Below are 22,842 nucleotides of genomic sequence, written 5' to 3'. Positions count from 1 at the left end.
TGGGAGCTTCCCAAAACACCTGATGTCAATCTCAGCCAGTGTGCCAGGAAAGGTTGCCCAAGTGTCAGCGGGGGGAGCAGGGGGGAGGAGAAAAAGGGCAGAATTGCTGGCCGTGGGCCTGGCTGAGTGGTGGACCCTGGGAGAGGAAGGGAGGAGGGTACCTGTTAGGAAGTGGCAAAGGGAAAGAGAAGCTGTGAAATGGGTGGCTTGGACTTTTGCTACAGATGACTGCAGCCCTGTGGGCTCGTGCACCATCACCCAGACCTGGCCCCAGCCTCTTGCTGATCCAAGCTTGGTTTTAAATTTCTCTATGGAGCTGGCAGCTACGGTACGCAGGGTATCAGAATTCCACTGCCAGTCTTCCGAACAGCATGGGTTCCTGCAGACAAGATAGGCAGCATAATTTCCTGGGACTGAAACCTCATGGAGAGAGAGGACCAGTGCTGATTTCAGAGTGTGGTTTCCTGAACTCCCGGGATCCTATTACCGCTCAGTCCCTTTAATGTCAACCCAACAGCTTTTTGCTACCTTAGACTAGGGCACTGGGGATAACAAAGAGAAACCCAAACCCTGGACTGAGACTCGGCCTCAAATCTCTCAGGCCATCTCCGCTTAACTGGAAGGGCCCGGACTCAAGATTTCCATGGAAACGCTGGAGCATGTGTCTGAGCAGCTAACTCTGGCACGGGACCCTCCTCTGAGAAACACAGCTCAGGGATCAGGACAGCAATCCCGCCCGCAGCTCAGCGGTGAGCTGGTATTTCAGTGCACTTGCAGACTGGTTATTCTCCAGACCCGTTCTCTCTGCTCTGTACCCAAGGAGCTGACTCCTATGAATCTTATCTCCCCGCTTAGCTGATGGGATGCAACAGCAGGAGGTCAGGGCAGGGGTGCGGCAGAGGGAAAACAGAGGTGAGAGTATTTCTTCCTCCTGTTCCCTCCAGGGACAAGGGACAATATTGTGAAGGTGGCCGTGCCTTCTACTTACAGCCACAGCTGAGTGTGCTCTCTTCGCCAGCTCTGGGCTCCAGTAGCACCATTCTTTGTGTGGGAGACTGAATAATGGCCCCCGAAGATAACTAGTTTCTAATCCCTGGAACCTGTGAATGCTACTTTCTATGGCATTAGGGACTTTGCAGATGTGATTAAGGATCTTGAAATGGGAGATTATCCTAGATTATCTGCATGGGCACTAAATGCAACAAGTGTGCTCATAAGAGGAAGGCAGAGGGAAATTTGACGCAGAAGGAAAGCTGTGTGACCAGAAAAGCAGAGACTGGAGTGACACAGATGCAAGCCAAGGAACACCAGCAGCCACCAGAAGCTGAAAGAGGCAATGGATGGGTTTTCCTCCTGCACCCTTCCAGAAGGAACCAGCCCTGCCAACACCTTGACGTTAGCCCAAGGAAACTCATTTCAGACGTCCGGTCTGTAGAAGTGTAACAGAATAAATCTCTGTTGTTTAAGTCACTCAGTTTGTAGTAATTTGTGACAGTAGCTCTAGGAAATAAGTACACCTCCCCAGTCCTTAGACCTGGGATCAGAATGGCTTCCCAGCTGTTACTAGATCCTCCACATCTCTTGTGGGCTCCCTGAATCCTGTCCACACCACACTAAATAGTCCCTGTTGAAAAAGTTGCTTCAAAAATCTGCTGAGTGTGTCTTCTGTTGCCTGCCAGAATCCTATCTGATATATTCTACTGCATTCAAAAAGAATTTAAGATAGAATATCAAAAAACATATGATACAATGAGATCCTGTTCATTGAGAAAAGAAAGAAAAGAGAGGAAAGAAAGAAAACATGGATAAAAGAAAAGTGCTGTCTAGACTAATATTAGTATGCAAAATTCACACCATACAGCCCTGAACACTTTTCAGGAATTAGCCTGCTAAGCTCCCCAGCAGCCAATGCAAAGAGAAAAAGCACAACCAATTTTAGTTTACTACTTCTGAAACTAGCCTGATAATAGGAATCACCTAGATACCTTGTTGAATATCTAGTCATCACTTTATCCAAGACCTAGCAAGGCAGAACCTAGCAGACAAGCAGTAAGAATCTGGATTTTAACAAATATCCAGGATGAATTAGATAAGTCACAGCATCTATAAGATAAGAACGCAACATGGGAATCATTGACAATGGGAACAATGTTAAAGATATGAAAAAAAGAGCCATCATCTCAAGGCTGGAAAGATGTCTGCCATTGGATACACTTCCAGCTTGGCCAAGCACTGTCTTCTACACCCAGAGAACACACAGCTATATGACAAAAGAAGTGATCTTAAGCATGAACAATAAGATAACAACTTAACTGTGTCCTAAACGAAGATGCGTACAGTAGTGGATTCCTGTATTGCCTCTTCAGTTTCCATTCCCCATTCTCCTTTCCAAATACCCTCCCTCCCAATGTGATATCAGGGGTCCCTGTGATCAGGACTAAAGAAGCCACCTAGGCAAATGCAACCAGATGTTCCCTTCCTCTGACCATAATGAGTGGAGCAAGAAGGAGTGTGTGAACTAAGCCAACCCCACCAGGCCTTTTTCTGGGAATTCTGGGTAACAGACAGTTTCTTATTCAACACAGTATAGTATGTACAGCTATGAGGGAGACCTTGATACCAGGAGAGAGGCCAGGTTGAGCATGAAATGAATACAGGGAGAAGATGAGAAACCCACAGAAAACAGAACAAGAGCCTTGATCAAACCATGCATGAAACTGACTCTGCCACGATACTTTTTCAATCATGGGAAGCAATAAATTTCCTCCATTGGTTATGCTAGCTTAAGTTGAGTTCTTTCTTACTTGCATCTGAAAGTGTCCTACACAGTATAGCTACTGTATTTATCTAATATTTTCGATTGAAAATCCACACTGAAAATTTTATTTTTTCAATAAAAAAGTGCAGAAAACTAAATCCTCGGAGAGAGATAAACACTACCCAAAGGAAGCAATGAATTATTTTTAGTGACTACTGTGATTTTTCGGGAATTTTTTTTTCGCTCCTCCTGCCCATTCTACCAAAAGGATCGTGAAATATTCTGATTTGTGTCCTTCTCATGATAATTAACCTTCACCAGGCCCTGCAAACAGAGACTAATCTTGAGCTTATTTTTCTTATCTGCTGTTGTAACATCAAGCTTTCAGATACTTCCTGGAAAGTATTTCAAAGATTCAGTGACTTAACCCACCAGCCATCATTAACTCCCTAAAACCAGGATGAGCAGTCATTTGGGGAACATCACATCATCTTCACCTCTAGGCTGTATGCAGTGCTTAGTCAGGAGGGGGCTGTTGGGATCCAAGGGGTTAAAGACAGAGGAATCAATGGAAAATGCACATTCAAGGGAGACTGATTACATCTGGGGGACTCTGGCTGTCCTTTCCCAACCAATTCAGCTATTTTAAATGACTAATTGATTTCTTAACTGGAATCGTTAGTACTTAGTCAAAACCATCGACTAAAATTCTAAAGCCTGGAGTCTAATTCACAATCAACATAAAATATTACCGATAAGGAGATCTTTTTGACAGATATAGAATTTCAGTTTTGCAAGATGAAAAAAACACGGAAACTGGATATCTTACCGCTATTGCACTGTACACTTAAAGATGGTTAATATGATAAATATTATGTTGTGTGTATTTTACCACAATTTCGTGTGTGTGTGTGTGTCTGTGTGTGTAACTGAAAGGGGAGGAGAATTAACTTTTATTGTCACCAAGTAAGGTTTGGACTTTGTATATGTAATAATAATAATATCATCCAACACACATGTAGTAGTAATTTCGTTTTTTCTTTTAATTTATTTTTGGCTGTGTTGGGTCTTCGCTGCTGCGCGGGCTTTCTCTAGCTGCGGTGAGCAGGGGTTACTCTTCGCTGTGGTGCACAGGCTTCTCATTGTGGTGGCTTCTCTTGTTGTGGAGCATGGGTTCTAGGCGTGCGGGCTTCAGTAGTTGCAGAATGTGGGCTCAGTAGTTGTGGCGCAGGGGCTTAGTTGCTCCGCAGCATGTGGGATCTTCCCAGACTAGGGCTCGAACCCATGTTCCCTGCACTGGCAGATGGATTCTTAACCACTGCGCTACCAGGGAAGCCCCAGTAGTAGTCATTTCAATGTGCCAGTTACTCATTCTTGAGTGCTTTTCACTTATCTAATTCAATTCTCACAACAACCCTATAGGTAAGGTATTATTATTATTATTATTATTATTATTATTATTATTATTATTATTCCAATTTCCTGATAAGGAAACTGAGACATGGAAAAGTTTTCAAACTAACCCAGAGTCATCTGAGCTGGGCTGAGCTATGAGCCCATTCAGTTTATGCTCTTCATGACCAGCTATATGAACTGCCTCTCCACCGTTTATTATCAGGAACTATTACCCCCTTTTTACAGAAGCAGGAATTGATGCTCAGAGTTAAGAAAATGGACCAAGATCATGAAGATAGTGAGTGCAGAGTCCAGAGGGAAATTTAGCCTCTCTAGTTCCAATGCCTATGTCAAAGGTGTGACCTTGAAAATACTGTAAGGGAAGAATCTCAAACAGTATTGGCCTCAGATCTTCTTTACCATCTTAAAAACTGAGGATGCTAAAGGGCATTTGTTTGTGTGATTGTGTGTATTTCTATTTACCTGTAGATTAGTTCTGCCCAATAACTTCCTATGATGATGGAAATATTCTTTATCTGCACTGTCCAATGTGAGAGTCCCTGGCCACACGTGGCTATTGAACAATGGAAATGTGACTGGTGTGGCTGAGGAAATGAATCAGGGAGGCTGAAATATTTAAATGAATATTTCATTTCATTTACAGTAATTTGAATGTACATAACCACACAGCACAGGTATGGCTAGAAGTACATCTTGAAAAGTACTAGAACATGAACACATTCCACAGGCCATCAGAGCCATGACGTCACCATGCCTAATGGGACTTTTGGGAAACTCCATTGTACACTGGCAAAAAAGTCAATAACCTTTTATTGTGAAAATAGTTTTGACCTCAGGAGTTCTCGGAAAAGGTCTCAGAGACCCTTAAGGATCCTGGGACCACACTTGGAGTCTTAAAGGACTGACAAGAAGAGCTCAGCTCCTCCATGTTCGGGAGGAAAAATGCTTCATCCACCCTACTCTGGGACTCCTCCCTCCCTTTGAGGGAGACTTTTGCCTCATCCCTGCCCCCGTAGTTGGTTTCTCTTGCTCACAGACCCAAAGTCCTCAATGTGCTAGAGCAGGCAGGCAAGAGACCGAGGGCCTAGTCTGTATCAACACAGAGGACCTAAGGTAAGCAGAGCAGAGACGGTGGCGGGCTTGCTGCAGGAGAATTTTCCCTCTGAGCTTCCAAGTCTCCAAAGCAGTGAGGATCAAATCAAGAAGTAGAAAGAAAAGCAGAAAGTGAAATTCAAGATGCTGGAAAAGATGGAAAGGCCTCTTCTCCCTGGGGTCTCCCCTTCTCCCCTCCTTCCGGCAGGCAGGAAAGAGGAGGCTGTTCCAGGCGGGGAGGAGAGAACTTCAGAGGGTCTTCTGGGGCAACTCAATCAAAGAAATTATTTTCCCACAGACGAAGCCAAGAAAATCGTAATGGCTTTTTCCTGATTGAGGAATAAATCTATTAATTTATGGCCCAGCCCCAAACCAGTTGTGTCAACCCCGCCCACCCCTTTAAAAAAAAATGTGAGAAATGCTTCAAAATCCCACTTATTTTCTTGGTTGCCATCTTCTCCCTCCTATTTCTCGTCTGTCTCTCTTTTTTCACTCTGTTCTTTCATACTCCACCCTCCTCCTCCTCCTCCTAACTCTTCACCTATTTTCCAAAAAATTGCCATCTTTGTCAAGGCCACGTCCCTATCCCAGGACGCACCCAATTCAAGGTGCTAAAGTTTCGGAGGTGCGACTCTTCGCTTTCCCCATGCAAAGTAAAGAACCACTGACAAGAATAATTAGGTCTCCTTGGAGAGACGCTGTAACAGTGAAGCACTCCTGCCTAAGTGGCATTCTGCCTCCCGGAGCCTGTATTTTAACCAAGCCTGGGGTCTCGGAGAGTTTCCAGGTACACAGACCCGGGCCCAACAGTAAATCAAAAGAAAGCAGAGGGTGGAGAGAAGCCGGTGTCAGAGAGACTCACAATTACTACTGCAATTAACACGCCCCACGGGTAATTGCTAGATGGCCAGTATTTATGGACTCTGCCACCCTGAAGTTTTTAAAACAGTGCCTGACACAGAAGCACGCAACAATTTACTATGTGTCAATTGTAAAGCTGTGCCCGGTATTATTGGTTAAACTGTGTTAAGCCAAACTGTCCTTACAGGGGCTTGGTTATGTGGTTACACTGCAAGACACCAGTCCAGGTGACAACGTGAATAAAAGGACCTGCCTTGCTCTGGCCTCAGTGTTCACAGTTCCTGTGAGCCAGCATGGCCCGGTTTGGGAAACTGTGGACACATTTGGTGCTAAGCAGGCAGCAATGAAGTGTGAGCGCTCAGACCTCTACCTAGTCGCCCCCACATTGGCCTGCCTGCCCGGCCGGTCGCGGACCATCTTCGTGCCTCCACCGACACCCAGGACCCAGTTCTCATTCAATCTGGCTTTTTTTTTATAATTAATTTTTTTGGAGTATATTTGCTTTACAATGTTGGGTTAGTTTCTGCTGTTCAGCAAAGTGAATCAGCTCTACGTATACATTTGTCCCCTGTTTTTAGGATTTCCTTCCCGTTTAGGTCACCCCAGAGCATTGAGTAGAGTTCCCTGTCATATACAGTAGGTTCTCATCACTTATCTATTTTATACATAGTGTATATATATCAATCCCAATCTCCCAGTTCGTCCCACCCACCCACCCCTTCCCCCCTTGGTGTCCATATGTTTGTTCTCTACATCTGTGTCTCTACAATCTGGCTTTTTGATGGGCCCTTTTATCTGTCACCGGTGGAAGGGCCGAAGACGGAGTCTAGGCCTCGACGTGACGCCGGGCGTAAGCGACACCTGGAACCGGTGACCTGTTCGCACTGCGGACCATTCAGCCCTACACTGGGCTTACAATCCCACCCGCACCCAGGGCGCGATTCCCCACCTCCAGTATAGTTGCGCCTCTGAGCAGGTTTCCTAGGTTTGAGCCCACCTCCCGCCCGGACTTTCGTTTTCAGCCGCTCCCTCCAGGGATGTGTATGGGCTTAGCGGTGCAGGAAGGAGAGACTCGTGGGCACCATACATGGCCGGGCGCTTGCGGCCCCAGTTCGCGGCCTCGGCTCGTGTGGCACCATCCTGCTGGTGCGCGGGCCTCTGGAGCCAGAAAGTGTACACAGACCATAAATTTCCCGCCCCGCCCGGCGCTGCGCTCCGTAGCCGGGGTCCGCCCGCCTCCCGCCGCCTCCCGGCGCCGGGCCCCTCATTCGGGCCCGGGTGGCTGAGACGGGCGGCAGAGCGCTGCTGGTAGCGGCGGCGGCGGCGGCCCGGGTCGCCTCGCTGTCCCGTCGCCGCAAGGGCAGCACAGCAGCGCTAGGAGTCCGGCTACAGCCTGCAGGAGGCTCCTCTCCGCAGCCAGGGAGGTCGCAGTGGAGAGGTGGAGCGGAGCGGGAAGGAGGCGAGGCCTCGGGGGGCCAGGAGAGCATGGAAAGAGACAGAGGGGACTGAGCGCGGAGGGGAAAGCGCCTTTGCGTTCAAGACCGCTCACGTCTGTCCAGCTGGAGGTGGACGGAGCCGTCAGTGCACGTGGCAACCAGTCGCTTAAAGATGTTTTTTGTAGTAGGCCCTCACCGCCCGAGGTTGTCATCCTCTGCCGACCCGGAATGTGCTCTCCCTGGGGGTGAAGCGACTGGATTCTTAATAGATTTCTATGTGGTTGCATCTACACTCACAATTTAAGGTGGGTATTTGATAGAATGATCCGAAAAGGTCATCAAAAAAGAGAGCAAAGCTTTTCGTTGAACTTTGAACTTTTTCTTTGTAGAGTGACTCACAGAAGCCCACCAGTTCAGGAATTGTAGCAAGAAACTTGTGGGTTTCTGAGTCAGAGGTTTGGCCACGCCCCCTGCCACCTGAGTAGGTACCAGGATCAAACTACCCAACCTCTACGTCTTACTCATCAAGAGGGGAAGAATAGTGTCTTCCCGCCCAGTGTTGCTGTGAAGGTTAAATGAGATACAAGATTTTCAATTCCCGCTTAAAGAGTGGAAGAGGATCGTGTCTGTTTCCTCTACTTTCACTTGCACGCCCGCACCGTGGGTGATTTCAAACCGCGAAGAAAGGGGCGTCCCCATCCAGGAGAGATTAGCGGTGTGATGATGGTAGTAGTGGTGATAGTTTAATAACAATTTCCGCTTCTTGAGTGGGAATCTGTTTACCAGGATCACTGTGACCCTGCTCTGTGTCAGGTTATGTTCCCCTAAGGTAAGTAGAGGGGATACTGAACTGCCTCCAGGTTGCTGAGCAAATTGACGGGCACGCATCCTGGAAGAGGGTTCAGGAAGCAGGATGGATCTCCCTACGACCATTCTTCTGCGATAGGAGAACCGAAAAAGGTGGGAAAGAGACGAGAAAGAAAGGTGCCGGCTGCTAAAACTTTTGGTTCGGAGGACACACTTCCGGGAGTCTTCAGATCGCTGCAGCCGAAGCCGCCGCCAATACCTAAACCAGAACCCGCCCAGCACAGAGTCCGGGCTCAAACCATGGGCGCGTGCCTTGATGCATGACAGGGAGGCTACGGGTGGCCCGTGGGTCACAGACACATCGCCTTCGGCTCCTGAACAATGCCTCTGGAGAGGATGGGCCCTTGAGGGTCTTTTATGTTGTTTTTAGGGGCCCATTCCTTTTATTTATTATTATTATTATTATTATTATTATTATTATTATTTGCGGTACGCGGGCCTCTCACTGTTGTGGCCTCTCCCGCTGCGGAGCACAGGCTCCGGACGCGCAGGCTCAGCGGCCATGGCTCACGGGCCCAGCCGCTCCGTGGCATGTGGGATCTTCCCGGACCGGGACACGAACCCGTGTCCCCTGCATCCCCTGCATCGGCAGGCGGGCTCTCAACCACTGCGCCACCAGGGAAGCCCCCCATTCCTTTTTTAAAATCATAAAGTAAATCTCTGCCTTTCGGTACATTATGGTTCATTGACAAGGCTGGAGTCCACCACCTCTGGAAGAGCCAGGTCGCTCCTCTAAAGTCACACACCCTGCCTCTTACGTTGTCCGCCTTGATCGCCCCAGAACCGAGCCAGCGTGGCCCAGCTCCTCTTCAAGACCTGAGTGGAACCTTGAACAATCTCAGAAGCAACGGAAGACCCGAGCGCAGGAAGAGGAGAGAGGGGAAAAAAAGAGGGGATGCCCAAAGCAAGCGAGGAGGAGAAGGGAGAGTGAAGACCGAAGTAAATAGGAAAGTTTAAATCACACTCGTCATTCAATGTCTAAACTGTGTATCTGACTCCTTTCCTTTCTAGCTTTTCACCCCATTTGTTCAACCACAACCTCTTGCTGCCTGTGCTGACCTCTGCTTGTGCTGACCTTTCTTGGCACGCAAGAGAGGTCAGCACAAGCAGCGGGGACTCTACGGGAGGCGGGGACAAGGGGGTCTGGCTTAGATCGCTGCGGAGGACCCGAAGCAGCCTTACAGGGATGATCTCCCGGGCGCTGCCCACCCGCGCGGTGCTGATGTCTGGACCAACCCCGGCGACGTCGAGGCCCGAGGGCCCACACTGACCTTGGACTGGGTGCTCGGCCAGCGGGTTGAGGATCTGAGAAGACAGAGGACCCGGGACCCTCCACTAGACGCAAAAGAGTGGCGAACGGGGTGGAGTCAGGAGACCCCCGAAAGCCTGAGGCTTCGAGCCGGGTCTGCGCGCTGGGGGAGATCGCACAGCGCTGAGCCTCCTGGGCACTCCCTTGGAGGGCGTGCACGGCCTGCGATTCTCTCCATAGAGGGATCCAGAAGATGGCCGGATGCAGCGACCATTGCCTGCGGGGATCGCGAGATAACGCAGTCTTATTCATGCATTAGTTTATTTTCTCGTTCATTTCGTCATCCGCTCATGTCTTGAGCTCCCATCACGTGCTGGGAACCACGCGGTGTGCCCTCTTCACCCCGATTCCGACAAACACAAATAAACAGCCCTAACTAATGAAAGTGAGGCTGAAATTCACTGACCCGAAAATCGCCTGAGGCGAGTTGCGGGGTGGGGGGGGGGAGGCGGTGAGGGTAACTGCGGAACCCGGCGAAACAAACGGGCGCTGCTGCGCAGCAGGCGGAGAAGGCGAGATGCAGACCCACCGAAGCCAGCTCATCGCCCCTTCTTTCCGGCTCTGCACTGCCCTTCCCTGCGCCCAGAGATGCTCCCGCAGCCCCAGCGCCCCGCGCGGCCAGGCCGGAGTGGGGTCCGGAGAAAGCCCAGAAAGCTTTTGGCTTCAGCCCTGGTCCTTCTGTGGACCTCTAGCAACGTGACTGTGGACGAGTTATTCAACTTACAAGATGAGGCCAGCAGTGCCCATCTATGCTCAACACTAGGATGAAGTTGCGCGAACAGCGTTTCATCAGTTGTATTGAGCACAGCTTGTGAATTCGTTTTCTCGTTGCTCTGTGATGGCCTTAGTATCGGGGACCCTTGGGTATCTTCAGCCAGATGCTTGGTGGCTTCCAAGTCCACTTCTCCCGGGGTCACCAGTCGGTAGCTCTGTACTTTGTTCTTAGCTTCCTCCTGTGTTTACAGCGCTCACCAGGCGATCGAATTGTTCCTGAGACTCTGCTGAGACTATAAATTACCACAGGGGCCACAGTAATTGTGTTATTCGTTTATTCAATTAACATTTTCTGAGTAGCCTTCCCTGTGCCGAGCCCTGCGCTAGGTGCTAGAATTTCTCCAACCGCGCGCAGAGGGTGCCTTCCGCCACTTAAAGGGGCAGTTGATATCGTATTTCCGTTTTGAACACCCCGCATCTATGCGATTAGTTAAGAACTTAATAAAATTCCTGAAGTGCCATGTGTCCTGACATGATCTCAGCAGCGGGCACATACTTTTCCCTCCTTGGACCCCTGACACTTGGTTAAGCTTCCCTCAGAGCCAAAGTGTCAGAAAATTCTAGCTTCGTCCCCTTCCAACTCCCAAGGAAAACTCCCAACCATACCCACAAGCACTGTACTGAGCACCTACTGTGGACACAGAAGACAGTGCCAGGAGTACCAAGAGGAAGAAGTGCAAATGGGTATCTCCTGGAGTCTGGGTCTGCGAGGCAACCCCTGCTGTCATCCAGCAGCAGGTCCAAGCACTCTAGGATACTCCTTAAAGGCTTTCTCTCCCCCCGTCCCACCCCAGGGGGCCACTGTGACTGCACACATTAAAGAGTCTCCATGTATGGATTTAATTTCCTGGAGAGTAAGGATTGTCATGCATTTTTTTCCAACTGTGCAAATACTATTAAGCACCTCAAATACTGCAGTGAATAAACGAATGAATGAATTTAATAACATCTAAGCCTACAGCACTGATTGTATGCCACCCACTATTCTCATTTCACGTTTAATAAAGCAATTAACCCTCAGCAATTTATAAGTTAAGTAACTTTGATTATTTCCTATTATACAGATGAGGACACTGAAGCCAATTAATTAGATAAATTTTCCAAGGTCTCGCGGTAATTGGTGAATGAATGAATGCTTCTTGGGCTAGCTTGGGTTCCCCACTTCCGGCTTGGGATCAGACTTCCGCGCTCCACCCGCCGGCTTCTTCCCATACCCGCTCCCCAGAAAGAGTCGTTGGGGTCACCGAAGCCGCAAGCTCCGAGCGTGCGCCAGGTGATGTAGCCGCTGTTCTTGATCTGTGGACTGCGCAAAAGAAGGATGCCCAGTATTTACCGCGGCTGGGGCCAGTCCAAGGGCAGGGAAGAGAGGAGCTGGCGTGGCGGCTGCGGGGCAGGCGCAGTCAGGCCTCGCACCCCGTGTCCTGCCCAGAATCCCAACTATCAGCAACGACCAATGAAAACGGAAAAGCACTTAGGATGACACAGACGCCTGTGAGCAGGGTGTGGCCCGGGCCTTAGACACTATTAGCAAAGCTAAACCTGTACGGAAAGGGCGCAGACTGAAGGGTAGGTGTGTCCACCCCGGGGGAAGCCCAGGCCTGCTATTCCTAGAGGATCCCTCTCCTTCTTTGGCACCTCAGAGGCACTAACCCCATGGCCCATCCGAGTCCTGGCACTCACTCTCTAGAGGAACTTGGGCAAACGTCAAGACTCCCGGCCTCCGTAGCCTCATCCTTTAAAATGAAGTAACCATACCTGCGGGGACTTTTAATCTTCGTTCCTAAAGTGAGTGAAGGCAAGGCAGCTAAGGAACCCAGGGACCTGGGGATTCTCCAAGCTCAGAGCCCCACCCCCACCCCCGCCCAGCCAGTCTGGGCAGAGCCTGTGCTCCGTTAGAACCCGGGTGGACTGATATCTTAGAAAGTACATCCCGTGTAAGTAGTTGGGATTCCCAAAGGGCACCGCTGCAGGGGTGTGCGCTGCAGGTTCTAATATCCGTGTGTGTGAGAAGCCGCGGAGAAGGCGGATCGTTCGTTTTTGGGACGCCGGCCAATCCCATCACAACCTCAAAGGTGAGTCTGTGAGCCAGACATAAGCACAGTAAATCGGGGTGTATCACCCCCAGCTTGAACACCTGCCGTTAAAGTCCTCCTTAAAACCCAGCAGTTGCATCTTCACAAAGACCACAGTGTGTGCAACCCCCCTACCCCTACCCCAGGCTAAAGAGGGGGGGATTTGAGGGCCCTGAGCCTTTAGGGCCCTCTCGAGCATCTTTAAAGTAGTATCACCGCGTCGCACGGGGAGGTCTGAGCTCTCAGCCCCTCTACCAGCTCTTCCTTCTTAAAGAAGGACGAAGGTGGAGGGGAGACTAGGGCGCGCAAACCGGAGAAGGGTGCGTGGACCTCAGCCTCTGACTTCTCATTTCTGGCTCCAGAGCTGCGCCAGGCGCATCCTGCACTCCGAGTCTGTTTAAAGTCCGCCACTGCTTGAGGACTTTGGTGGGGTCAGATCCGGGAATAGGTTAAAGCTCAACGGGTTAAAGCTCAAGTCTAAAACGCCCGCAGAACATCCCCTGCTGCAGCGCACCCCAAAGCTCCCGGAGACTGTGGCTACGGGAGAACCCGAGGTCACCTTCCTGCTATGTCGGCTTCTGGTACCTAGAGCAGGAGGGACCAGTAGGCCCGGCACTCAGAGCTCACCTGCGCCAAGCTGGCCGCAAACTAGAACCCTTGCCCACACCCCACTTCAGACCCTAGTTAGAGGGAGCGGCCACAAAGAGATCCCAGAGCCGCTCGTTCCCTCTGAAGTTTGGAAGGATCTGTGACAACCAGAGTCTGAGCAACTGCCCCCCACCTCTGCCATACGAGCGAATCCTTGCTGGACGGGGGCGCGGGTGGAGACAAGGGATGATCTCCATTGGAGGGTATGCGGGCCACAGCCTCCGTTAGAGGCAAGACCTCTCCTTGAAGTGCCGTAGGATCGGACAGTTTTAGCCTCAGTGGGGACAGGACGGCGACGGCTACACACTCCCAACAACTCCCGGCATCGCGGCCCCTGCCCACCCTCGGCTGAGGCAGACAAGCGCAGGGGAATGCGGCGCCTGCTTTCAGTGGCTTAGTCGGCGAATCTTGGCGCAAGAAAACTTTTCTAGAGGCAAGCGCCCCAGGCACCCACACTGGCAGAGGAAGGCGGTGTGAGTCTCCTCACTTTGCTTTGCCATCTGGAGGAGAACGTGGAACTTTATTTGCTGAACTAGCCCGTCCGCGTCTGCGTTTCTGTGTGCCTCTGAGGGCCTGTGTATTTGTATTTGACCTACGTGTGTAAGAGTGGTGTGTGTGGCGTGCGTGCACCCGAGGGGCGTAGCCGATCCCCCTCGAGTCCCAGAGAGGCGCGCGCTGCTCGCCCGCCCTCTGCGCGCTCAGAGCTGCGCAGAGGTAACCTTGCTCGGAGGGCTTGGCGCCGCCAGGACTCCGGGGCTGGCGAGGCGGGGCCCTGCTCTGGGCAAAGAGTTATTACTGCTTTCAGCAAAGGGCGAAGCCTGGGGCGGGGGCGCGGGGGTAAGGGCGGGGGGCGCGGCTCTGCTTTTTCTCTGTGGCCCGGGCGCACCCGCCTCCTCCAAGCCCCAGCTCTGCGGGCCAGGGCCGGCCTCGGGTCCGCGGACCTGGCGCGCTCAGCCTTTTCTTCCGTGCCTGCGAAATCTCGGTCTTAGTTCAAGAATTTCTAGCTTCCCTGGCCACTCTTGCTAGCATCGAGCGCCCTCGGGAAAATCCCCGCACACGGGGCCGAGCGAGCAGTCCTGGGGATGACGCGGTCTAGCCCGAAATGCTGCTTTTCCATCCCGCTTAGAGAGACCCTCCGACCCGGCAGCTTTCCTTCAAAATGAACTTTAAACTTCTCCCGGGCTTATGATACTCCGTTCCTGATGAAAATCTGGAAGAACTCCACAGCCCAAGGGACAGACCCGCTAATGTTTCATGGGGAAAATATTCAGGAAAGAGAGACCGTGGTGGCTGAGGAAGGGGCGCCTCCTGTGACGACGCCCCCCCCCAGGAGCATCCTGACTCCCGATGGCCCATTTCATTCCCAGCCCCTCAGCTCCACCGTGCCCTCTAGTCTGGTGGAACCTGACTGGGGTAAGGGCGAATTCTACCTGAGATCACATGCCTGAAGTCCCTGGGTGAAGTTTTCCTTCAGTTTCAAAAGCCCAGGACCCAGGCAGGAAAATGCAGCGCGGGTGTGGGATCATGAGCTCCTCGCGGGCCTCGTGAGGAGGGGTAGCTGCTGTGTGCAGAAAGCACCACCCCCTCCTCAGCTTGCCTTCCCAGCCAGAACTGAATCTAAGTGCCTCAAAATTCGATGTTCCTGGGATGTCCTGGTTTCAGGATTTCAGGATTTCTGTAGTGGGAGGAAATGAATTTCGGAAGTGAAGGCAAAATAAAGGTACAGAGAGACTCCTACAGTTCAGGTGGCAAAGCCTGTGGTGTAGAGGAGTCATCCGAACCCAGGGCTGGGACTCACAGCAAGTGTGGAGACTGCAATCACCCCAAAACATATGCTCCATGTAGGGATAACAGCTGGCTGGTGTCCCCATTTAACTTGAGGTCCCTTCTGGGGCACTTTACCTTTCTCATCTTTCCTAGGCCAGACCACCCCGGTGGTTCCCCTCCCCGCTGTGCACGTTTCTCTAGGGTTTCAGCTCCATTGGGGGGTTGAGTGGTTCACTTCAGCAGGAAATAGTCAGCCTTGCATCCCTGGGCTGCACTCTGGGACTTGCCCAGGTGACCGGCTGAGCCAGGCCAAAGAAGGGTAAATCTGAGGCCTCTGCTCTGCCCTTGGGCCCAGAAGTCTAGAACAGAGGTCTGTGTGCTCAAGCGAATGGGTCAAAATGGGGAAACAGCTAAGCCAGACCAGGGAGCTGCTAGGAGCCTTCTCGATAAGGCCAGGGGTCTGGAGTGGGTCCTAGGCTTGCTGGCCTCAGCATCTACACAGGAGCAACACTCTCTCTCCCTAACAGGTTCCATGTGACAACCGACTTCCCATAACGGATGATGGGCCTGTAAGAGGCCTGTGGCTTTGCCCCAGCTCAGTGTCAAATAGACCCGGGTGATCAGGTTTGTCCACAGTATCTAGTTGTTCTAAAATCTCCTGAAATCACTTTTTACCAACTCTGAACATTTCGTGGTTTCCAGGGAAGGGGGCATGGGTGTCTCGGAGAGAGATTTGATGCTTCAAGATTTCAAAAAAAGAGAAAAAAATTGAACGGTCTATCCCAGTAGCAACATGGAGGCAAAACAGATGTGCTATATTCCAGTTGAAGTGTGATGGGGAAACTGCCTTTCATCTCACCCCAGCTTGGGGTGGGGTAAGATTTCAACTGGACACCTGTAGCGGCCCAATTGCAAAGGAAGATTGTGTGTGTGCGCGTGTGTGTGTGTGCACGCCGATGGGGGCAGATGGTGTGCAGTTTAGCAGATCCTTCACTGGCCAAATGTGAGCCAGGAGCTCAGAGTTCTGATTTGGGCTCCTCCTCAACCTTGGACAAGGGAGGGGACCTTGAACAGATCACCATCCTGCCCTGCAAATGTTTTAGCAGCTTTAAAGCTATCTCAGGCTCAGGCTTCCAGCCCTAACTTCTGTGATCTGTCTATCCTTTTCTCTAGACACTACAAACCTGCCGCGTCCCCCTACTCCACCCCCAAGCAAGGGGCAGTTTGCGCTGGAATTGCCTCTCTAGTACCAGCTGTGGCTAGACTAACCCTGTCCCGCACCACTGTCTTCTCCACCCAACTCTGCTTAAGCTGGAGCTACGGAAGGCTGGTGCGCACACTCCTCGCGTCCTGACTCCAGCTGGGGGAGCCATCTGCCCGACAGACCTGACAGATTCTATGGCCGCCTCAACTCTCAGGCCACACTCAGCGTTGCGGATCGCCCGATCAGTGGTGGTTAGCGAGGCCTACGAGACCTCCGAACTGGTGGAACCCGTAAGCCCCGGCTCTGATCTCTGCAGCAAGGTGGCTCTGAGGTTGCAGCATGTCCCCCCAAAACTCTAGTCCCCCACCCCCAGCTGCTGGGACCTTCAGTGTCCCGGGGCTAAGGTCCGGGTCGGAGATTCCAGACCCTAACGACCGCATCGCCCCAGCAAGACAAGCGGCCTTTACAAACCATAGTAAACATTTTATTTACAAGTCTGTGGCATCCTAAGTGCATCGTCTTTCCGCCACGACCCCTAATGCGGGGAGGACTGTTTAGTCCAGCGCTTCACTGTGCGAGCTGCTTGTATCCAGGCAGAAGTGCTCGGCCGGCGCTGGGAGCCTGGCGAGAGGCACTGCGACTCCCCTCGGCGCTGGGCGGGGTGGGCTGCACCGGCCGGGGCAGCGATGCGCAAGCTGGGACTCCCGCTGCTGAGTCTCCGGCCCCGGCCCCGCCGCCGCTGGAACGTAGGCACAGAATCCAGCCCACACTGGAAGGCTGGGAGCCTGCACGCAGGGCCCCGCGTCTCCTCCAACCTCGTCCAGTCTAGAGGCCGCCGAGCGGCGCCGGGGCGGGCTCGGGGCTTTTGGGGTCGCTGCCAAGGGCTGGCTGGAGCGCAGGGAGCAGCTCCGAGGCGCCGCTGCCGCTGCCGCTGCTGTGGCCGACGGAGCTCCCGGCGCCGCCGGTGCTGCCGCTACTGAGGACGCCGAAGTTAAAACCGCCGCCGCCGCCGCCGCCGCCGCCGCTCCCGCCACTGCCTCCGCTGCTGGCAGCGAGGATGGCGCCGGCGGCCGAGGCCTTGATGACCGTCGTTTGGTGCAGAGACCGCTCGGCCCCCTCAGTCCGCTCCGTGTCGCTGGGAGTCATGTCCAGAGACTCGGAGTCGCTACTCTCGCTCTCAGCCTCGCCCTCCGAGCGGCTGGGGCTCAGCTCCGGCTCGCCGTCGCCAGCCGGGGCTCCGCCCGAAGGTTTCTCGCCAGCCTCCTTGTCTTTGTCCTTCTGGGCCTGGGCCTCCTTGGAGTGTCGCCACTTCATCCGCCGGTTCTGGAACCACACCTTCACCTGCGCCGCGCCGCACCGGGACACAAGAAGGGACACGGAGGTGAGACGCACGCTCGCTCCTACTGGACTTGCGCGCACCCCGGAGCACTCCCAAAGGCGGGAAAGCGTCGCTCGGTGTCCCCAGCACCTCTACCACAGGCCAGGTACTGCTCTAGAAGCAGGGACCGAGAGGCAGCCCAGAGAAACCACGAGGATCACGAGAGATCCTCGCCTAGGGAAGCAACTAGGACTGTTTCTCAAAATGTGGCCCTCCGACCGCTAGCCTGGAGTGACCTGGATGCCCGTTGGAAAGGCAGATCCCTGCACCTTGCCCTCAAACTAGGGAGGATCAATGCTCTAAATCGATGCTTTTTAACCCCACTTGAGCCAGGAACCCCCCTCCCACGAATCTGATTACAATTATGGACCCCTGACCCAGAAAAATGCACATATACCCAAGATTTTGCACACAGTTTCAAGGGTTTGGTGACCCAATGTCAAGAATCCCTGCTAAGGTGGGCCCCTCCTCTACTGCCACTACCCAAGGCAAGTCCCCACAAAAACAATTCTTTTTAAGGAGCAACCGTGGAAAACAAAGGGGGAAGGGGGTTCAAAGAGTTAATCCCAGTGGGGTGGGGCACCAATGGACCTTCTATAAAAGAGTATTTCCTTGGCATGTGTGTACTCAGAAGCTGATAAGGACCCTGCCCCTGCCCGGGATAGACTAATCCTTCTGTGGGCTTAGAGAACACTGGAATTAAACCTGTGCAAAGTGGAGGAAGGGGGTAGGGATGGGGCGGAGATTCTTTATAAATATACAATCCCCTGGGGGTCCCAATGCGTTCACACAAGTTCCAGCTTCCCTTTTAAAAATAACATCCACAGCTGGTGGAAAACGCCTGGGCTCTTCCAGTGTGTGTGCTGGGGAGGGGAGTTGTGTGCTGGAAGACAGAAGCACCAGGGAGCAAGGGCCATGGTGAGGTGTTCGAGAACGGGGACTCTTCTTTTTTCAAAACTTAAAAAAAAAAAAAAAACAGGTCTTGAACTTGAGAAAAGAAAAAATATTGAATTCAGGCAAAATAGATTTGCTATTTGAAGATTTGTCTTGGGAAAAAAAAAACTCAACTAGGCAGAACCTGGTGAAATGCTCTTGGGCGTTCTAAGAAAATCTCTTTTTCTTTCTCTTCCTCACTTCCCCCTCCCATTATGCCGTTAGAAAATCGGACTGACTGTGGCCGCTCCAAGTGGACTTCTTGCCCTACTGGGGCTAAGTAATTCCGTTTGAAATAATGTTTTCACTTCCTCACAACTGGAGATTTCACAATCCAGCAGCAGCAGCAGGAGGATGAGGGAGGGAGGGCCGGAGGGGGGAAGAAACAACAACAATCTCTTGACTTTGGATTTTTATCTCTTCTGAAATAAACTGCCTCCTACAGCAAATTGTGCTACAGTCGAGTATATAATTATTATCTCCTGCTGCCTATTTGCTTTCTCGGCAACATGCTTTCGCTGGTTGGCCAAAATAAACACGCAGCGCTTGTTGACAAACCTCTTTGGGGATGGGCTATTCTTTCTGTCCTTGTCCCCCACCCCCTTCCTCTCTCCTGTCTCAAATTGAGAAGTCCACCTAGTCTCCTGAAATTCGAGACCTAGTGTTTCCACTGCAGAAGGAGAGTCAGCCGGCGGAGGGGGCCTTGGGGCTAGGCCGCGAGCTGCTGCCCGTCCAGGGGGCTGTGCGTCGGGGCCAGAGCTGGCTTACCTGGGCGTCGGTGAGACCCAGCATCGCGGCCAGCTGCTTTCGGTCTGGCTTGGTCACGTACTTCTGAATCTCAAACCTTTTCTCCAGACCTTTCCTCTGCAGGTTGGAGAAGACCGCCCGCGACCACGAGCGCTTTCTCTTGTACGTCTGCGGCATGGTGTCCTTTGTGAGCACAGCGTAGGGACCTGTCACCATGCGGGAGCAAGAGAGAGACAGGAGGACCCGGTTAGTGCCCTGTCTGCGGCCTGCACGCCTGGGGCTCACCGTGATGCTTAAACTTGTTTTATGTTAACAGTCGGCTCTGAGAGCCCTTCACGCAGACACGGAATGGCCTCTCTAAAGAGGAAATGTACGGCTCTTAAGACCATAGGCCGAAGGCCTAACGGGAGTGTGGAGTGGAGAAGCCCGGCGTTTCACCGATTAATTCCAAAGTAAAGACGTAAACCAAATGCATGGCCATCAGGCATGCTAAGAGCAGGCGAAAATGCGCCCCGGCCTAAAGGATCTAAAGATGACTCGATTCTCCATTGTGTGTGTGTGTGTGTGTGTGTGTGTGTGTGTGTGTGTGTGTGTGTGTACTCGCATCCATGCCCATCCGTGCAGACGGAACCTTCGGCAAATGTTTGAGGTCATTCCAAAATGAGTGTATGTTAATAACACCACCACTGGCTGCATTTTCAAAGCACCCTCTCGGGCGAAAAGACTAAGGAAAACCCCCCAGCCCACCCGCTCGCGCACACTTTCTTCCCTACCCAGGCTCCCCACCCCTTAACCCCGGGAGCCGACCGAAGAGTGAGCTAGCTCACTGAGAAATCTTTCGGTTTCTCTCCGGACGTGGTAGCCTCCCGCATCAACTCCGGGATTGCTACACCTCGGTGGCCACGTGATCCTCCAGTCCTAAGTGTTCTGGCAGTCGACCTGCCCGTTAGGCCGGCGCTCAGGAGGGTTTCCGTACCTGGAAAGGTGTCTTGAAACTGATGCTGAACTGAATTTCTCGGGTTCGAGCTTAAGGGACTCAGGATGGCAGAAGCCTCGTTGATGGGATCTAGAGACGCGAAGAACTGGCCAGTGGAGGGCTGCAGAGCGGGGAGGTGCATCCCCGCGGGCCGCCCGCCGGTTAGCAGCGATGTGAGATCTGGGGACGAGGGAAAAGAAGAGCTGTTACCCCTCCGGCAAACCCACACTCACACTCTCTAGGACTTGTTCGTCTCCTCCCCCACCCCTCCGTTCCGTTTTCCTGAAGGGAAGTGATGAGAGACCTCTGTCTCCGTGCCGCCGAGACGCCTCTCTCCTGACAGTGGCCCAGGGGCACTGCACGAACTGTTCCTGTGTGTCCCACAGGTCCACGTCCACGCATACAGCTAGGAAGGACTTCAGGTAAAGAGGCCTAAACGAAGTCACTTTCAGGTGCCTTCCAAGAATTCCACAGACCTAAACTGTCCCTCCAAAGGATCCCTCATCCTGCTCTCTCCTCTTGGGAGTTTAGAGGCAATATTGTTCATCTATATTCCTTGGGTGGAATTTCACTAGAAATCAGACCAATGGACGGGAAACTGTTCCCCAAAAGGGCTTTTCCTGCCAAATAATGTAGTTCTCTTTGTAGATACGTGATTAAAGAGACAGAGAGATGATAGTCATTTTAGCAAATATTATTTACACCGACGGTTTTTATGAATACTGATTCTGTGGCTTGTGTTTTTAAAGCATCTCTGGATTCTTCTTCCTCTTTTTTTTAATGTAAAGCAGGTGAGTTTAAACCTAATGTTTCACAGTCTCCTTACAACTCATTTTCTTCTCCCTCATTTTACCGATTTGTCCTTAATTGTAAAAACACTCAAAGGAATCCCAAATGGCCCAGAGATCGGGGAGTGCGTCAGTGCCCTGTTCAGAGGCCTACAGCCTCTCGCCCAAGACTTACCTCTCAGTGTGTTGCCTTCCTTGACTTTTGGGTCAAATTCTGCAGACAAAATGCGGTCAATTCCAAATTTGAGGTCCTTGCTGGAGGGGGCCGGGGCGGAAGCGCTATGGTGGGGGTTCGGGACCAGCCGCGACCCGGAGGCCTGGGGCTGCAAGCCTCCAGCCCGGGGTGGAGGCGGAGGCTGCTGCTGCTGCGGTTGCTGCTGCTGCTGCGGTGGCTGTTGTGGGTGATGGTGGTGGTAGGCGGCTGAGAGTGGGGACAGCCGCGGAGGGAAGCCAGCCGGGACTTCGGAGGGCGCCACCACCGGGGTGGGTCGAAGCGGGGATCTGGTGGCAGCTTGGAAAGAGGCGTGCGGGTGAGCCGATCCCAAGTGCGCGGTGAGGGCAGCGGCCGAGGCCCCCGTCAGACCCTCCGGAGCCGCCCCCGTCTCCCCAACGCCGGCGTGCAGGATGTCCGCGATGCAGAAGGAGGGTTTCTTGACGGCGGCGGGGTCCAGGGGGAAGGAGCAGCCGCCCGGGCCGGCGGAGGAACAGTAGGCGGCCGACCAGAGGCTGAAGTTGGACGCGTAGAAGGGAGCCAGCCCGGCGGCGAACATTCTGGCGGGGTGCACGGAGCTGCCGCCGCGGCCTGGCCGGGCCCGGTGGGTAGGGAGGGGCGCGGGGAGGGGCGCGCTAAGTCCAGGAGGAGGCGGCAGCGCAGCCGGGGACGATCCGCTTACTCTTCTCCGTCCGAACTGAAGGGAGGCCAGGGAGCCCTAGCGCCACCGAGGGAGGAGGCGAGGGCCGGATCCCGGCCGCTCACAGCCTCAGCCCCTGGCCTCACTTTAAAGGCGGCGCGGCGCCCGCGCTCCCCGCAGGCTGTAGGCGAGCGAGGGGCGCTGGAGCCGCTAGGCGGGCGGGGGCCGCGGCTCCACAAACGCCAGGGAAACCGGGAAGACAGGAGCCGGGCACCGAAAGAAACACTCAAACAGCTAAGCTTTAACAGCTAAATTTAAAACAATAACAATAATAGTCCGTTAGTTTAAAAAGAAAAAAAAAGTAATAAGAAGAAAAAAAAAAAAAACTCCTCTCTAAAAACTCCCAAAGTTTTGGCAGGAGCTTTCGAGTCAGATCCAGGGTAGGACCTCGATCCGAGCGCTCATTGGCCATCCTGGTGACCAATGGGAGCGGGAAGTGGAGGGGAACTGGGAAAGAGGGCGTGGCCCGCCCCTTCGGCCACGCCCCGGCCACGCCAATCTGTTTGCTGCTGGCGCGTCCTTCTCCAAAGGGTAGGGGACCTCGAACCGCTGCTCCAGGGAGTTCTAACTCCCACTAACTTCTGCAGCTCCAAACCGGCCCCAGGCGTGGAGAGTTGGTCACAGCGCTCCTGGAGCTCTCGCCTAGGGAAGCTGGTGCTCCCGCAGATTATCGCGGGTGCAAGGCCCGCCTTCTGGAACGCTGGCGGCGCCCTAGGTTTCCCTCCTGTTTACATCACTCGGGCCAGATTTTTCTCCAGTCGGCCTTTATCCCGAGAGTCGGTGTCTTCTACAAGCTCCGTCCTTCGTGGGTCCCCGCCCCCACGCTGCCCTGCTCTGCTCTCGCGCGGGAATGCGGCGGCACTGGGTCCGCTTCCCTGCCTCGGAGATCCTCAGGGAAGAGAGGA

The 22,842-nt window shown here is 53.0% G+C and overlaps 1 protein-coding gene across 1 annotated transcript; it reads right to left on the bottom strand.

Moving 5' to 3' along the window:
- Positions 1 to 16,708: 16,708 nt before the first annotated feature.
- On the bottom strand, positions 16,709 to 22,449 carry HLX (H2.0 like homeobox). Its single transcript, XM_081223976.1, has 4 exons — positions 21,202 to 22,449; positions 20,239 to 20,418; positions 19,284 to 19,468; positions 16,709 to 17,545 (listed from the first exon to the last, which is right to left on the bottom strand). Exons 1-4 carry the CDS (start codon positions 21,794 to 21,796, stop codon positions 17,030 to 17,032), a joined length of 1,476 nt encoding a protein of 491 aa, XP_081080102.1. The 5' UTR covers positions 21,797 to 22,449; the 3' UTR covers positions 16,709 to 17,029.
- Between the last annotated feature and the right edge of the window lie 393 nt (positions 22,450 to 22,842).

The sequence above is a fragment of the Mesoplodon bidens genome (assembly GCF_964165515.1).
Source record: "Mesoplodon bidens genome assembly, chromosome: 2".
NCBI classification, from domain to species: domain Eukaryota; kingdom Metazoa; phylum Chordata; class Mammalia; order Artiodactyla; family Ziphiidae; genus Mesoplodon; species Mesoplodon bidens.
This window is presented reverse-complemented; position numbering and strand designations above follow the sequence as displayed.